The sequence below is a fragment of the Macrotis lagotis genome, chromosome X, assembly GCF_037893015.1.
Source record: "Macrotis lagotis isolate mMagLag1 chromosome X, bilby.v1.9.chrom.fasta, whole genome shotgun sequence".
NCBI classification, from domain to species: domain Eukaryota; kingdom Metazoa; phylum Chordata; class Mammalia; order Peramelemorphia; family Peramelidae; genus Macrotis; species Macrotis lagotis.
The window spans coordinates 151,720,547-151,739,652 of record NC_133666.1 but is presented as its reverse complement, the minus strand read 5'-3'; the positions used below and the strand labels follow the sequence as shown (position 1 = coordinate 151,739,652).

The 19,106-nt window shown below is 34.6% G+C and overlaps 1 protein-coding gene across 1 annotated transcript in view; it reads right to left on the bottom strand.

Moving 5' to 3' along the window:
- REEP5 (receptor accessory protein 5) overlaps positions 1-19,106 on the bottom strand; it is a 40,627-nt gene that overhangs the window by 8,228 nt on the left and 13,293 nt on the right. The window contains exons 3-4 of the mRNA XM_074205322.1: positions 11,862-12,000; positions 1,060-1,228 (exon numbers count right to left, since the gene is read on the bottom strand). Coding sequence (XP_074061423.1) covers positions 1,060-1,228; positions 11,862-12,000 — 308 coding nt within the window. The remainder of the gene's footprint in view (positions 1-1,059; positions 1,229-11,861; positions 12,001-19,106) is intronic.

The window sequence follows — 19,106 nt, the reverse complement described above, 5'->3', positions numbered from 1 at the left end:
TAGATGACCTCAAAGAAATCAGTCATTTATAGTCATGTGAAAAATGCTCTAAATAACTATTGATTAGAGAAATGCAAATTAAAATAACTCTGAGGTACCACCTCACACCTATCATATTGGCTAACATGACAGAAAAGGAAAATGATTAAATGTTGAAGGGGAGTGGGGAATGTGGGAAAAGTGATACATTAATACAGTGTTGGTAGAGTTATTAACTGATCTGGAAGTATGCTCAAAGGGCTATAAAACTATGCATATACTTTGATCCAGTAATACTGGTGATAAGGGTATATAGTCCAAAGAGATCTTTAAAAAAAGAGAAAAAGACCTATTTAAACAAAAATATTTTTAGCAGCTCTTTTTGTGTTGGCCACAAATTGGAATTCACCTTCAGGTGAATGGCTAAACAAGCTTTGGTATTGTAATGGATTGTTATTGTTCTGTAAGAAAGGACAAGCAGGATGATTTTGAAAAACCTGGAAAAATATATATGAACTGATACAAAGTGAAGTGAGCAAAACCAAGAGAATGTTTTATATATGGTATCAGCAATACTGTATGTTAAAGATCTGTGAATGATTTAGCTATTCAATGATCCAAGACAACACCAAAGGACTAATGATGAGACATGTTAAACACCTCCAGAGAAAGAAGTGATACTGTCTGAAAACAGACTTAAGCATGCTATTTTTTCCTCTCCCCTTCCCTCCCTCCTCTCCTTCCTTCTTTTTTCAAGTCTTCTTCTTGTAAAAAATGACTCATATGGAAACATTTCACATAGTTGCACATGTATGACTTACATTGGACTGCTTACCATCTCAGGGAAGGGTAAGGGGAGAGAGGGATATAATTTGGGACTCAAAACTTTAAAAATCCCAACCCAACTATTTTAAAATGTAATGGGAAAAATAAAACATTACATTAAAAATTATTATAAAGAAGAGCTACAGATAGCTACCCTGAGTAGCCTTGAGTATTATTGATAAAGGACAGGAAAAGTTCCTGTTTGAGGGCTAATTTCAGCACACCTCCCTATAAATTTAAATAAATCTGTCTTACCTTCTTTAGTGATGGCATCTGCAGTCTCTTTGGCTTTGTCTTTTACATCCTTCATCACACTGTCCACTTGGGATTCATGCTTTTGGAAGATGGGGCGGATAATACGCTTATACAGCATTTCAGCACCATTTGAAGGACTTGGGGCCATACACCATAGCAGGAAGCCACACTGTAGAACCAAGAATCAAATTTAGTGACAAAGTTAGGCTAGCATGTGCCTCCTGCTGTTCAACACTTTTCACATAATTTCCATACTAATACATTTGCAGAAATATGTTTCCAATGTTTTTAAAAAATATGTTATGAATAGAAAGTTAAGATGTGATAATGAAGATAAGAATTAGTTTGGAAAAGAAAGAAATTTAAATCCAGCTGCTGAACTACTTTTAATCTAAACTACAATTCTAACAAATAATGATGGCAATTGTCATTACTGTCATTACAGCTTCAAAAATATAAAGATCCAGAAAGACTTTCCATAGATGGAAGAAATCAACCCAAGGGAAAGTTAATAGAGAGAATTATCCTGGATAGATAACATGAAATAGCCAGCTGGAATCTGGCATTTGATTCAAGGTTCTTCAGTTGATTTCTTATTCTCCTAAGCAGTCTTTAAAGTTAATTTTCTTTCTCTTCACCCATACTGGAACAGAATTAGATGACCCAGTTGCAAGGTAAGCAGGATACCTTTGATATTGAAGAGAAGTTTGTTTTCAGTAAAATGTCATTTTGTTGACTTTTTCCTTTTGTTAGAATAATTAAAATCATACCCTAACTTATATGAATTAATATTAGTAATAATAATCTTAAAAACAACCAATTGAGTTCTATGCAATTTTAGTCTTAATCAGCACCTTCAGAACTACAAAATGAACCTCACCCTTCAACGGAAACTGCTTTCTCCAATGACCAATGATCTCTTAAATTCCAGATTTAAAACCATAAAATAAATCTGTTAATGATCTCTAAGAATTGACTGTCATTATGATCAGCTTCCAGGAGAACATCTAGTGGGAAGGTCTAGAAACTGAGCCACCTCAATGCCATTTCACCCTCTTCCTGCTTCTTAAATTCTCCTGCCCCCTCTATTTCTCAGTCTCTTTAACTGGATCTTCAACTTAGTTATGCTTATTAAGCACTCTGTCTTGGATCCTTTGTGTTCTTCCTCTATTCTATTTCAGTTGTGATCTCATCATCTCTAATAGTTTCAATTATTATTTCTATGCAAATGATTCTCAGACCTATATTTCCAGCCCTAACCTGTCTTCAATCGCCCAACTAATTAGATACCTCAAACTGGGATACAGACATTTTATTCTCAATATATCCAAAATGGAATTCATTATTCTAGGTTCTATCTTTTCTGTCATTCAGGCTCTCAACCTGTGTCATTCTCAGTATTTTCACTCCCACCACCCCCACATCCATCTTGGAGTCAATGGCTAAGATCCAAGAGGATGAATCAAAAAATGAGCAACATGAGCTCTGTCAATATTTGGACAATGACACATTGAACAGATTGCTGAATCATGCAAGAACTGTTTGTGGAAACTGAAGAATGCTTCTTTAAAAAATTTTTGTTGTTTTCCATGAACAAAAATAAATTTTCTCTCCTTCTTTTTACTCCTTTACTCTTTATATTCTTACAATTTGGAGTAAGGGAATGGATTCTGGTAGCAAATATGTTTAACCAGGTTAAAAAAAATCGGCAATGGCTGTGTACAAAAAAACATTTGTCTCATTCTTTACCCTCAGTTCATCATCTGTCTGTTAGGAGATGAGTTGCTTTGTCATCAGTTGTCTGGAATCATGGTTAGTTAGAGTTCTTAAATCTTTTAAGTAATTACAAGGCTTCTTAAGGACCCTAGATTTAATGAATATGAATGGAAATGAAAGAAACTATGCAACATATCACTTTAGGTGTGAAAATTTATTGCCTATAGTATACTAAGCGTGATATGACTTCCAGCCATGGTTTCTAGAATTCTACACCAGTAACTTGCTACCTTCCATGGACAAACCTCCTTAATGGAAATATCCTAGAGAATTCAACCAATACTAGAATCAGATTTTTATCACAGATCACATTGTTGCCCACAATTACTCAGGGATAACATCAATCCATAGAAATCTAAGAGCAATAATATAATAGACATTGCCACATTAAATACTCAATTTGCAATTTACATAGAACAAAACAATGAAGCAGAGGAATTCAATATCATATGATAGGAAGGATATTTGCAATAAGCCAACAAAGGATGAACTTGCAGCCCACTCAATTACAAAAGATTACTTTAAATGCCTGCATATATTTTTAGGATATTAAGTCTAAAAGAATAATAGTATAATAGTTCCAGGATCATTTATGTATAAATAACATAAAAATATAAGATTGAGATAGTGCTTTATATTTATTATTTCATTTGATCTTTTTTTGCATTTCTACCACCCAAATAATTCTTTGCTTAGCTCTAGAATTGAAAGCTACCCCTTGCTGAGGTAGTGTGTACCAGATAGACTGAGCTGAAGCTTATTATATCTGCATCTCAGATTGGCATAGCTTCAGCAATCTTCTGAGATACAGTTTTCTCTTATGACTACCTGGGTCTTTTCTGTAATCACTTTAATGACTCCATCAGGTCTTTGCAGATCTGGGTCACTTGCATTCATAACTTCTTTGGGAACCAGGTCCTTTAATTGTTCCTGTCAATGTCTTGCATTGTATTTAATTTTTCCCTCTATATCCATATGAATTGCAATATATTATATATTTTCTTCTTTCCTCCTTTATCCCACATCTTATTTTGTACATGAGAAAGAGACTAAATGACTTGTCCATGATCCCACAACTAATAAGTATTTGAGGCAGGATTCTGGACACTAGTCCATTCTTCCTATCAGCTCTGCAATGTACCTACATGTATGTGCACAAAAGATCTTAACCTACATAAGCAAATTCATTAAAAATATTTATGTACTTCAAAAAAGTTTAACAAAATTCTGGATCCTATCTGAGGCATAAAACTGCTTTTTATACCAGAATATCTTTAGGCAAGGTTGAACTTGCAAGCACACTTTCAGTTGATTTATGTCTTGTATTTATTAAAAAGTCAATTAAATTAAAATATTCAAACTTTAACAATTTCATTTAAAAAAATAAACTAATCCACTTGTATAAGTAACAGAACAAATTAGAAATAAATGAATGCTATTTAAGCCAGTTAAGATAACAGAGTAGGTTGATTATTATGGAAATGTTTTGCATGGATACACATTTATAACCTCTATCAAATTGCTTTTTTTCTTAATGAATATGGTGTAGGAGGAATGGAATTTGGAACTCAAAGTTTTAAAAACGAATGTTAAAATTGTTTTTACATGTAACCGGGAAAAAATGAAATACTAAATAAATAAATTTTTTTTACAAAAAGATAGCAGAGTAGGAAGAAGCATAACTAGTCCAACAAAGATCCAAGACTACCAGAATGAATGGTGATTGGGAAAGCAAAGGAAATATTACATTGGGTAATCCTTCCTTCCACACTAAAAATGTAATGGTATGCTTATCTTTCCACAACTCCTCCAACACTGACTAGTCCCATCTTTTGTCTTACCAGTTTGCTAATATGAAGTGAAACCTTGGGGTTGCATTTCTCTCATTAGTGATGTGGAACATTTTCATATGGTTGTTAATAGTTTGTAATTCTTCTTTTAAGAATTGTTTGTTCATATTCTTTGATCTTATTTCTTACATATTTACATGTCAACATATCTGGGGTATCAAAGCTTTATTAGCAATATTTAATACACAGCTTCTCTGAACCCCACACCAATCTACAACTTCTCTTATCCTAGCTGTGTTAATTTTCAGTTTCCAATAATCAAAATTGTTTATTTCATCTTTTGTAATTGCCTTTATTCCTTATTTGGTTAATATTACATCATCTACTCCCTTATTTGGTTAATATTACATCATCTACTCATAATCTATGAAAGGTATGTAATCTGTTTTTATTCTGATTTGCTTAATTTTATGATCTTTAATGACCTCTGAGATTCTAGGTCTAGATCTATAATTTTTTTTTTTAGTATTTTTTGGCCAGGCAATGGGGTTAAGTGACTTGCCCAGGGTCACACAGCTAGGTAATTATTAAGTGTCTGAGGCCTAATTTGAACTCAGGTCCTCCTGACTCCATGGACAGTGCTCTATCCACTGTGCCACCTAGCTGCCCCTAGACCTATAATCTAATATTCAGGTCACAAATATCCATTTTAAATTTAAGATGTTGGTCTAAGCCTAATTTCTGTCAGATTGCTTTCAAGTTTCCAGATAAGACCAATATCTCAGCTGTACTTACGAAATATGAAGTTCTTTTCTTGATAATTTATAGTTTCAGATTTATAGAACTCAGGTATTAAATTCAAGTATTTATGATTTTACCTTGTTTAGTTTGTTCCATTGATTTACTTTCTATTTTTAACCCATACCAAATCATTTTAACAACAGCTGCTTTATAATTTAATTTGGTACTTGAAAGTTCTGATATGCTTTTAGTGTAGAGAGAATTATGCTGGATATGTTATACCTATTCAATGATTTATATGTTGTACTATCCAGATTTTATATGGACTATTCAGAAAATGATAACAATTATGTTAATATAATAGTTTTAAGACTTATAAAACACTTAAATTGCAATAATCCTTTGAATTTGTAAGTATAAGTATAATTATCTCCATTTTACAAGTAAGGAAACTGAGGTTCAGAAGGTAAAGTAATTTGACCAAGGACAATAAATACAAGGGCAGTTACGTACAAGAACTAAGATTTGAACTCAAGCTACATGACTCCATGTTTAGTACTCTTTTCACTATACCATAATGCCAGACTGTCTTCTCTACCCACAGCTGTTCTACTGCACTTCCATTATCATCCATCAGTTGGTATATGCTAATGGAATATAAAATTATTTTATTATTAGGGTAAACTAGCATCATTAGGGAGTAAAGTCTGTTGTAAAACAGTCATTTAATTTATCCCAAAGTCAGATACAAATGATACAAGGACAATATTGTCTTGAATGATATTTATATCACTTCTACTCTCCATCAGTACAGATAAAGCTAGACCTCAGTGTACTTTATATTTGGGCAGAAAGCCAGCATTATATCTAAAGTGTTCTATTTCAGAAATTGTGATCTTAGTCAAGGGTAAGTGCTTTTGGTTCTGATGAAAGGACATCATGTCCTACAGTATATAAAAAAGCACTCATGAAAAGAGCCAAGTTGTTGTTTTTTTTATTATGGAAAACAAATTAAAGTCACTCCCAACAAAGACACTTCTTAAGGGTTTCTGTTTTACCCAAAATTGTTTGAAATGTTATATATATATAGTATAATATAGGAGGTTAAGAAATACAGGTTTGGTATTTCTTTTGCATTGTTACTAAACTAATTTTAACAAACTGAAAGAAGCAATATCTAGACAGGAGTTTTAATTTTAGAGAAAAGATGTTCTAAGGAATCCAATAATATTTCTTTTAGTTTTTAAAAAAGTACTTCTTTTCTTGACCCCATTGAAGGGAGTAGGAAGGATATGAAATTACAATGTCATCAATCTATTAAAAGTTAGGGGTCTAGACACTATAATGTTCACAAGTGACAGTAGTAAGAATGCCCACCTACTCCAGAGATAATGCAACTCATGGATAAGGTATACTGGAGTCAGGAAGATCCAGGTTTGTATCTTGTTTCTGACATTTAAAAGGTGGGCTAAGACACTTGACAAATTTTAAAACATTACATAAATAGAAAAATATTGTCAGTCAGAGTGACAGTAATTTTGACATAATTTGTGTCAAGAAGTGGCTTGGCTATGACTCAATGCCAGAAATTTTCTTTTGTCACTATCAGTGATAAAATACCAAGGCAAGAATCAAGAAGATTTGAGTTCAAATCCAGCCTCAGACACTTAGCTGAAAGATCCTTACCAATAAGTCGTGAAATGGGAATTATAGCTTCTACCTGCTAAGGTTGTTGTGAGGATCAAATGAGATAATTGTAAAGTACTAAGTACTGGCACATAGTAAACTCAATATAAATTTTAGTAATTATTATTATTATTATTATTATTATTATTATTATTATTATCTCTCTTTGAATATGATATCCATCAGAATCTGATTTACTCTTTTTGGCTGTCTGTTTTGTTTTTTCTTTTTTGTCATTAAAGAAGTTTTATCAGTTTTTTAGTTTTTATATTTCTGTGATTTTCAGCTGTACCTCACTCTAAATACCCAATCAATGAACTTTCTTCAATAACAAACAAAAACTGTTAAGCAAAACCAGTTAACACCGACCATTTCTTTTTTTTTAATTTTAAAATTTATTTATTTAAGTAATGGGGTTAAGTGACTTGCCCAAGGTCACACAGGTAATTATTAAGTGTCTGAGATCAAATTTGAATTCAGGTCCTCCTGACTCCAGGGCCAATGCTCTACACAGCTGCTCCCAATACTGACTATTTCTAAGACCTTATGCAACATTTTACATCCATAGTCCTTCAACTCTTCAAGAGAAGAAAGGAGAGTCCTTTTCCATAATTAAAAAAAAAAACTTTTACAGTATCATTGGAATAGCAAGTCATTTACATCTAAAACAAGAGTTGAACTCCTCCATCTCCAATCCCAACTTCTCTAGATTACAGACCTGGAAAAGGAGAGACACAAAGGAAGAATTCTTCAATGTTTACTTTAGTGCTTTTGAAAAAGAAGAAGAGAAGAACCACTAAGAAATACTAAATTCAAGTTGACTGAGCTGAAAAGACTCATTTTAAATGTAAAAAGTCCACTTGAACTTTTCAGATGCAGAAGTTGAATTATTTGCTTCTAGAACCTATAGAAGAAATCCTCTATGGATCAAAGCTGGCTTATATGATCAGACAAACTGATCTTAGTGCTTAATAGTATTTAATATGTGCCAGGTACTTTGCTAAACACTTAAGTACACAAAGAAAAACAGAAACAATCCTTGCCCTTAAGGAGTTCACATTCCAAATGGAGAGATTGCTTGTTAAGTAAGTAGCCACATTCAAGACACTGCATAGCTAGGAGGTAATTTCAGAGAGGAAAGAACTAGTGGCTGGTGGAGGTGGGAGGGACTGTAAAAAGTACCCTGTTGAAGGATCTGAGCTGAGTCTTGAAAGAAGTTTAAGAAGCCAGAGTGAAGAAGGAGCAGGGCTGGGAGAGAGCTAATGAAATTGCTATTATGTGTGAAAAGCAATAGTGGGTAAGACCTACAAAATGTGCAGAAGAATGTTAAGTGTGAGAACACTATAGAGATCTGTATCCAGAGAAAGAACTATGGAGTTTGAACAAAGACCAAGGACTATTACTTTTAATTTAGAAAAAAAACTGATTATCTTATTGTCTGATCTTGTGATCTCTTATACTTTATGGGTTTTTTTTTTTTTAGGTTTTTGCAAGGCAAATGGGATTAAGTGGCTTGCCCAAGGCCACACAGCTAGGTAATTATTAAGTGTCTGAGGCCGAATTTGAACCCAGGTACTCCTGACTCCAGGGCTGGTGCTTTATCCACTGCGCCACCTAGCCACCCCTCTTATACTTTATGTTTCTGCTTTAAGGATATGATTTCTCTCATCACATTCAATTTGGATCAATGTATGCCATGTAAACAATGTAAAGAGTGGCAAATTGCCTTCTGTGGGGGTGGGGAGGGAAGTAAGATTAGGGGAAAAATTGTAAAACTCAAAATAAATAAAATCTTTGTAATTCAACAACAATAAAAAAAGAAGACTGGAGAGGCAGGAAGGGTTCAGATTATTAAGAACCTGAAATGTCAGAGATGAGTTTGTATGTGATCCTGCAGGTTAACAGGCATAGAGATTTCTTTTTTTACTGTGATGTCAAGGGTATGGTTACCTAGATTTTACTGAAACACAGAAGTGAACCTAACAGAATTACAGAAACAGAGACAGTTTTTTTTTCCCTTGAAAGGAGCTCTGCCTATCTAATCTAGCCCCATATATTCTATAGACAATGAGAATGAAGTCAAAGAAAATAGGGATATCTACCCAACATTATCCAGCTAGTAAATGGCAAAGCTGAACCTAAACTTCAGATCTGCTAATTCTATTCTGTGCTCCTTCCCCTGGATCATGTTGCTCCTAACTTTATAGACTAGAGCTCTATGGAAGCCAACCTCAAGTCTCCCCTTTAAGAATGAATGAATAAGATAAAGAATCAAAAGCAATTGATAACCCAGTGTTTGATATACCCGAGGATATACATTGCTTGGGGAAGAACTCCCTAAATGACAAGAACTGCAGGGAGAATTTTCAAAGTAGTTAGCAGAAAAGAAATTTAGATCATCATATGCTACATGAGCTCAAAATGAATGTTACCTGAATATTTAAGATCATACTATTTAAAAAATTTGAAGAAATCAAGTACTTCATCATCTTACTAGGGAGGGAGTGAAGTTCTTAAACAAGGGGCAGACAAGATAAGAAAAAGAAATTTGATTACATGAAAATGAAAAGGTTTTAATTAACCAAAATCAAGGTAATTTGCATAATATGGATAAGATAATCGGGAAAACTGGCAATTAGAAGAAAAATCTTTGCAGCAGTTATCTCTAATAAGGGTCTGAGAAATGATATATAGGGAAATATATAATTCCCAAGTTTTTAAGACCACTTGTCATTCCACAGTGGATAAAAGGTCAAAGATGAACAAATAATTCTCAAAGGAACTATAAATGATTAATAATCACTTGAAATATTGTCCTAAACCTTTCAAAGAAACTCAGGGGTAACTAGGTGGCACCATGGATAGATCATCAGCTCTGGAATCAGAAGGACCTGAGTTCAAATGTGACCTCAGACACAATTACCTAGCTGTGTGATCCTGGGCAGGTCACTTAAGCCCACTGCCTTGCAAAAAAGAAAAAGAAAAAAAAGAAAAGAAAAAAAGAAACTCAAATCAAAACAAACCTAAAGTTTCACCTTACACTTTGGAAACTGGTAAAGATGACAAAAGATGGAAATAGTCAATGTTTGAAGGAACAGGGAAATATGGGCATAATAATAGTGGCAGAACTGTGCATTGGAATAGCTATTTTGAAAAGACAATTTAGAATTATCCTAAGAAAATGATTAAAATGTTCATATTCTTCAACTAAGAGATTCCACTACTAAGTGTATATATTAAGGAAGTCGAAGATAGAAAGAGGTTCCCTTATACACCAAAATATTCATAGTATTTTTTTAATAACAAAGAATTATAATCAGAGTTTACATTAATGGCTAAATAGAGACAAATCAGTGTAATGAAAGATTAGTGTATCATATAAAATAATAAAGAGAAGCATAGGAAAAATTATGAATTGTCACAAAGTGGAGTACCAAGAAAACAATATATGCAATAACTACATCTTTATAAATAGAAAAAAAAACAAAAATTGAAAAAAACAAACATATACATTTATGATTATTCCCTCAAAAAGTAATAAGAAAATATTATTTCTCCTCCCTTTCCAACAGAGATAGAGAGGACTATGAGTATGGAATATTTCGAATGATATTAGACTCAGCTAATGTGTTACTTAGATTTGCTAAGATGCTATTTTGCCCTTTTTTTAAAAAGTTTTTGCAAGGCAAATGGGGTTAAGTGGCTTGCCCAAGGCCACACTGTTAAGGTCATTATTAAATGTCTGAGGCCAGATTTGAACTCAAGTACTCCTGACTCCAGGGCTGGTGCTCTATCTACTGTACCACCTAAGCCGCCCCTATTGTGCCCTTTCTAAAAAAATTCTTTATCATAAAGGATAGTTCTCTTCAGGGGAAAATGGAAGTGATATATTCATAAATGAAGGTAATAGAAAAGGATATCAATAAATATTTTAAAGAATTAATAATAAAACAATAGGCTTATCAATTTGGACAGGCATTATCTTATTTGTAAAATACAATAAAGTCAGAAAATGAGTTAGGAAAGAGATTTTTCAACTATCCTAAAGGGTCCTATCACAATCCTTAAAATACTTTTGAATCTTCAAAACTTATAAAAATAGCTTTTTAGCACAGAGTTTATTTTACTTTGTGGTAAAAATAATGAGTAAACACCAGCTTACACAAGCTCATATCTATGAAATATCAGATTTTGTTCTTTCTTAAATATTCTTTACTTAGAACTGTGACAGTTTGCTATACTTGATAAATGAGGGAGACTGGAAAAAAAGAAACAACATAGCTTCTGACTGAAGCAAAAGGGAATGGTCATGAGTTTCCTGGTTAAAAGTAGCACATACTTATACTACGAATATCCTACATATGTATTACATAATATAAATATTACATTGCCCAGAAATAGTGGCTTGTTACTTGACTTTCAGTCTTCAGTGAGAATAATAAGTCTACAGCACCACAAAGTCTTACTAAGAGAGCACACCAAACATTAAAACCATTCTCACACAGCTAGAAAATAAGATCTAAAACTGGATCATGGCAAATGCAGAAAATAATTTATACCATAGCATAGAATTTCACATTCATCATCCTCTTGTGGGTGCCTCAGTCCTACGGTTTTTGTAAAAAGTTCTTAGAGGCATTTACTTATAAGAATTTACAAAGAGATTTGCAAGCCAAAATTATTTCTTAGATAAGTAAGCAGGTATATCTTATTGCTGCAGAGTGTTCAATGTTTTATTTTAGGACAGCAAATCAAGATAAATACCTAATTAGGGTGAATATTGAGCAAAGAAGTAAAAAAACAACATACCTTCAGCATGTAGTAGAAAGGGAACCATGACAGGAAGAGGTCAGAGAAGAATTCAGCTATACTGAAAACACCATATACCACCCAATAGGTCAACCATTGTGTATCATCATCTTTGTTGGGACTCTCAATAGCTTTGATTCTGAAAGGAAATACACAATAGGTGACTGGATGAATTTATTACATTTTCAACATAGCTTGAACCCCATACTTATCAGAAATTTTATAAATAAGTTAGTACAATCTGTCAATAATCTCTGAAAAAGCAGTTCAATGTAAAATGTTTACATGTATTTATGGGAAAATTATTGTAGTTACTGAATAGTTTTTATAAAGGATTTTGGTTTTGCATTCCCCATTTTCTTGACATAGCCCTATATTATTTGTGTGACTGAATTTAGTTATGAAATAGAGAACTAAAAAGTATTTACTTCACTAAAACTCTCACCAAAACTCATAAGGGTTGTTTTCTCACTTCTTAGTCATTTAGTCATGATGGTGTCAATGAGGCCTTATTAAAGGTGGCCTTATTTCCAAGCAGGATTTCATGGTCTCATTAAAAGCACAATTATTTTTGTTATTTTAATTACATAGTGCTGGAAAATTTGTACTATAGGGTTATAATACCTATGCCCCTCTAACCTGAAAATTTATCTAAAAAAGAGAGCAATGAAACATTAACTTTATTTAAAGTTTCTTGGTGCTTTCCTGTAATAAAAAAGGAAAAAAGTCATAAAGCTATTCCTCACTTTATGGATCATAGGATCATGATTCAAGAACTGGAAGGAACACTAAACAATGTCCCATCTAGCCCTCTCATTTTAAAAAATATTAAACCTGAGGTCAAGGGAGATTAAGTTGCTTGTCCAAGGTTACATAGTAAGTGCCCAAGGTGGGAGTCAAATCCTGATTCCAGAATTGGTGCTCTTTCTACAATATTAATTGTCTCATATTTACCGTCTATAAAATGAATCCTTTTCTTACTGATTTCACTGAGATGTCATCTTACAAGATCAACAAAAAACAAACAACTCTCAATGACTAGGCTAAAAGTTAGTATCAAAAGTGGACCTGGTGGGGGGGGTAGGGCAGCTAGGTGGCACAGTGAATAGAGCACTGGCCCTGGAGTCAGGAGGACCTGAGTTCAAATTAGGCCTCAGACACTTAATAATTACCTAGCTGTGTGACCTTGGGCAAGTCACTTAACCCCTTTGCCTTGCAAAAAAAAAAGAAAGAAAGAAAGAAAAGAGAACCTGGAATTTGGTCCAGAAATAATGCTATTTCCTTTCTTTTAACATCTTTCTGACATTTTAATATTTTCCTCAGTCTAGATTTCCTACTTGTCATTGGTCATTACTCACATCATTCCCTAAAAGCAGCAGTAAAGTCAGTCAAGAAGACCAAGGTTTCACATTCAATTCTTGCCTATGACAGTTAGTTCTTTTCTCTTTTCCATAACTAGACAATCTTTAACTGTTATGGCTGCTAGTCATATGAGGAGCCTGGGAGAAAAATTGGTGGTTAGATCAGTGCAAATTCATGACTATAATAAGAAAAATAAAGTCAAATCACATGCCATGCTAATGTTGAGTTTCTAGTACTAACTTTGTATAGAAAAAAGCAATGCAATTTTAGCAGTGTCCTTGAAAAATATGATGACAAAGTGGGTATACTAATGTCATGATGTTTATTTAATTCTAATTGCATCTTCCTTGTTTGGAGAGTCACCACATTAATCTTCACCCAGTTAGATGTAATAGCTCAGTAAGGCTTTCCCAGCCCTAAATGGTCACTGAAACAGGTATGTTACATATGTGCAAATAACAAGATTCTTGCCATATATACACACACACACTGATGTAATCAAGAGGGTTAATGGAATATTGTCTTGCTTTGCCTCTAGACCACAGGAATTTCATCTGTGATTGGGGATTTCAGCTACATAATATTTGCCTACCTACTGGAGTGCACAGTTGTTCAGGGAAGACTAGTACCTCTGATGTGAAGGTAGAGCCCTTTTCAGAACTGTTTTCTAGCTTTGATGTCTACCTGATTCTGCCAACTTCCACTTGTGACTCTTAGAAGCTGTGGCATGTGTAGCAACAGCACCTTGTAAACGATTTTGGCAGATGGGCTACTCCAAGTTGAATATAACTGTGTGAGCTTAACCCATCAAATGAGTTAGTGGGGTTCCTATCTTGTGTATGTGAAGACTTCTCAGGTGGAATAGCTATATATGAACAATTTGTTAGACTAGACCCATAAAAACATCAGAGGAAGGTGTAATGGAGAATTTAGAATTTGGTTAGACATCAAAGATGCCAAGGTCATCTACTTTATCCTGAACTATCACCAGTTGTCTTAATGACTCAGATGACTCTAGAAGTGAGTGAGACCAGTGACTTCCCACAATTCTGCCTCACTTAATTCCAATTTATATGTGCATGTCATCCTTACTATTTTATGATTTTTATTCCATGGTCTTGTGGGGACAGACAAATAAGGAAGCAGCAGGTACAGATACACTGCAAACTATTGTTGCAATTCTGCACAGTAGACTATTGTCCAAACCATAGGATCACCTTCTGGACTGGACTGGACTGGACTGAGGTAGCAGTGGGATTTGGCAGCCCTAATGGTGTGAGAGCTGTCTTTTTAAAGGATTACACTGCTTATCTCCTGACACGAGGAAGGGACTACAAAAAGGTTCACCAAAAATTGTCTCCATGGTCAAAACACAAAAAAGGTACAAAAACTGTTGTGAAGATGATTCTATTGGTACATAGTATGTGCACACACTTATGGACAACATAAAATCCAGTAGACCTGAAAAACAAATAGCTCTTGTTACAAGAGAATTAAGTAGTTATCACAATCCAAATAGCAGACCTGAGTGAAACAAAACTGGCAAATGAAGGCCAGCTTACCAAAGTTGGAACTGAATACACATTTTTCTGGAGTGGCCACAGTGATGGGGAGTGCCATGAAGCTGGCATAGGTTTTGTTATCAAACTTTTATGACAATGCAATTGCCACTTGTAGGTAAATGCCATACTGCATCATCGATGCATGTGCTACTATCATGATTAGGACAAATAAATTTTATGAAGACCTGGAGACAGCATCATCAGTGTGCCAAGTTTGTAATTCTGGGTGACTTTAATATCAGAGAAGGCACAGACTAACATATAACAGTGAGTCTTTAGGAAGGATAAAGTCAGAAAACAACAGCAATAGTCACTACTGAACACTGTGAGTCTTATGATCCTCTCATCACCAACACTACCTTTCATTTACCTAAATGAAATAAAATTTCCTGGATGCACACTCACAGCAAACACTGGCATTTAATAGACTATGGCATTGTAAGGAGAAGAGATAGAGAGGATGTGAGGATGACAAAGGCAATGTGTGGCTCAGAGGACTAGACCAACATAAACCTATAACCACTTAATTGTCCACACAAGAAAATCAAGTGGATGAAGAATGTCTTTGGTCCAGACTATGACATGCAATTCAATGTATAACTTTAAGTACTTGTCCATCAGTATAATATTTGAAAGAAACTAAAATAGGGCCCTAAATTGAATAGGAAGAAAGGGTTAGGCTGAGTTGCCTTTGGGGAACTGTGAAGCTCTTTTAATGACTTCAAACTTCTCCATGAAATAAAGTCTCATCTTTTTAATACCATTATTCCACAAATGGTGTTGTAAATCCGAGTAATGAAACACATAATTCTCAAAAGAATTAAAAATGGGAGAGAACTCAGAGAGAGATGGAGAGGCACATAATGTATGTGAACAGTGCAAACACATGAAAAATAAGTAACAATGAAAAAGAATCAGAGAAAATATTATTATCAAAGAAATGTATTGTAAAAAAAAAGATGGGGTGGGCAGCTAGGTGGCATAGTGGATAGCGCACCGACCCTGGAGTCAGGAGTACCTGGGTTCAAATCCGGTCTAAAAAAAAGATGATCTGGTCAGATGATGAAAGAGAAGGATGTGACCCTCAGCTCCAGTAGTAGCTTTACAAATGACAGATTAAGTAAATAATAAATTTAGCACATTGGGTAGGCCTCCTGTAGTCAATGCATCAGAAAATGTGAATAGTAGTTATACAGAACAGGAAGACACTGATAATTGCAATATGCATCATTGGAAGTAACATTCAAATCAAATAGATGAAAGATCCATTTGAGCATTTAAAGCATAAAAGGACTTTATATATATTATTTCATAAACTTCACACACACACACACATATATAATGTATATAGTAAGTTTTACCTCATAGATAGATGCACCATTATTATCACCATTTTACATGTTAAAAAAAAAGGAGGAAGGGATTCCAGACCAACACCTCCTTTATCTCCAATGATGTAATCACAGTTGATATATTCATGAATAATGAGGCTTACTGGTGAAAACAAGATGTCTATTTTCCACCTCTGAAAGTAATCACACATTATAAGAAAGGGTGTCTATCTATCTATATACCCTGTAAGCTTTATCAATTTTTAACTCTTCTTCAAGTAGGTCAAGAAGTAAGCAGAGTAATTGGCTGAGAGAATCAGTCATACTCCATGGGTATTTATATAAAACTAACAAGCCATTGAGCAGTTGATAATCCTGCATATAGAAGCCAATGGTGGAAGCAGAATCCTTTGCCTGTTATTAGAGGGCAGTAATGTAGGGAAGAGGTCTATCCTCAACAACAATCCCTTCCCGCCCCTCCCCCAGGCAATGTCATTAAAGATATTAGACTAATAAGATACAGTACATCCAGTCAGGAGCAAAGATGGTTATCTAAAGGATGAAAACAATTTAGTGGAGTTTGACACAACCTCTTCCCCAATCCTTACTCAGCAGAGAAAAGTGACAGTTATGGACTAAAGAAAGATTCTTCATCTATCATCTGACATCTTTTACTTAAAAACATGTTTATTTATCTCTTAAAAATATGCAGTATCTAAAGCAGGATTTGAGCTAAAGTTCATTTGAAATATGATTTAAACAATAGAAAATGGGTTGAAGAGAGGATAGACTAGAGAGAAGAAGTTCAGTTAGGAAGCTGAGTGGAAATAGGCTAACTTCTAAGAGCCAGTCATATTTGTTGATCAGTCATTCAGTCATAACCATAGTATGCCAGCTACTTCTGTCTTCTCCTATCTATGAAAGTTTATCTAAGCTCATGTTTACTGCCTCCATGATACTATCTGCCCATCTCATCCTCTGCTGTCCCCTTATCTTTTTGCCTTCAATTCTAAAGCTAAAGCTTAAATATTTTGACCACAATAGCTTTAGAATTTGTCCTTCTAATGAAGAGTCAAAGTTAATTTCCTTAAATATTGACTGATTTGACCTCCTTGATCTCCAAGGGACTCATACATCTTCTCCAGAATAATTTGAAAGAGTCAATTCTACAGCACTCAGCTTTCCTTAGGGTCCAACTCTGCCAGTCATACAATATATACTGTAAAAGCTATAGCTTTGGTTACACAGAGCTTTGTCAGCAAGGTGTTGTCTCTGCTTTTTAGTATGCTGTCCAGATTTGCCATAGCTTTCCTTCCAAGGAGCAAGCATCTTTTGATTTCATGGCTGCAGTCACTGTCTGCATTGATCTTTGAGTCCTATAATATAAAATCTAACATTGCTTCCAATCATTCTCCCTCAATTTTCCAGGAAGTGATGAAACCAAATACTGCAATCTTAGTTTGTCTGTTTTATTAATGATAATATTCAAGCCAGCTTTTAAACTATCCTCTTTCACTCCCATCAAGAGGCATTTTAATTCTTCACTTTCTGCCAATGGAGTGGTATCATCTGCACATCTGAAGTCGTTGATCGTTCTCATAGCAAACTTTTTTCTGGCTCTTGATTCATCCAGGTTGGTATTCTGCATGATATATGCTACATAAATATTAAATAAATAAAGTGACAACACTAGGCTTATCATACTCTTTCTCAATCTTGAAACAATCTATTGTTCCATGTTTGTTTCTAAGTAGTACATCTTGGCCTGCATACAGCTTCAGGAGAAAAGACAAGATAAACTGGTACTCCCATCTCTCTGAGGACTTGCCACATTTTGTTGTGATCCACACAGTCAAAGGTGTTAGTATATTCAACAGAGCAAAAGTAGATGATTTATGGAATTCCCTTGATTTCTCCAGAAACCAGTGAATGTTGGCAATTTGATCTCTAGCTCCTCTAACTCTTTGAAAACCAGTATGGTCTTCTTAGAGAATGAAGGACAAACATTATTATTATTATTATTATGCAGATGGCATAGAAAAGTTAGGGACTCATCTGAGCTCTCCCAAATTCCCTTCCAAGTAATTTTTTTCTTTAGGTTTTTGAAAGGCAAACAGGGTTAAGTGGCTTGCCCAAGGCCACACAGCTAGGAAATTATTAAGTGTCTGAGACAGGATTTGAACCCTGGTACTCCTGACTCCAGGGCCAGTGCTTTATCCACTACGCCACCTAGCCTCCCCTCCAAATAACTTTAAAATAATGCCTTGAAACAAATTCTAGAGTGGCAGAACCCCGCCCCCCCAATATTTTCTAGTCCAAGACAACTTAGAAAGTCTAACAAAAGAGCTGTCCCAGCAGGGTAAGAGTGGAGTACAATCCAGTTCAGGCCATGACAGCATAGACCCTGGAGCAGGTCTTGGGAGCAACTGAATCAGCAGTGGCAGTGACTACTTACAGAACTCTCAGCCCCTTTCCAGACAGTAAAGAGACTGTACATCTGGTCAGGAGAGTCCAGGGGTCCCTTTACTGTCACCAGGAGCAGGATCTGTTGCATTGCTCATATGCAGATCTGGGTGGCAGTTCTCAGGTAAGGAGGAGTACTTGTGGCCCTAGGGAAATGAAGACCCTGTTCATATTTCCAGGGCAGGAAAAAGAGTACTTGCAATAGAAAGGAAAGCATAATGAAGTAGACAAAAGATGGAAGTAAACACTTGAGGATGGAGAGCATGAAAGGAGAGACTGAAAAGGATAAATAGAGGAAAATAAGATGGAGGGAAATACACAATAATCATAACTGAAAAAAATTTTTATAGAAAATTTGTTAAAGACTTTATTTTTCACATATATAGAGAACTGAGCCAAATTTATAAAAAAATAAATCATTATTCAATTGATAAATGATCAAAGGATATGAACAGGAAGTTTTCACACTAATCAAAGCTATATTTAGATGAAAAATGCTCAAAATCACTATTGATTAAACAAATACA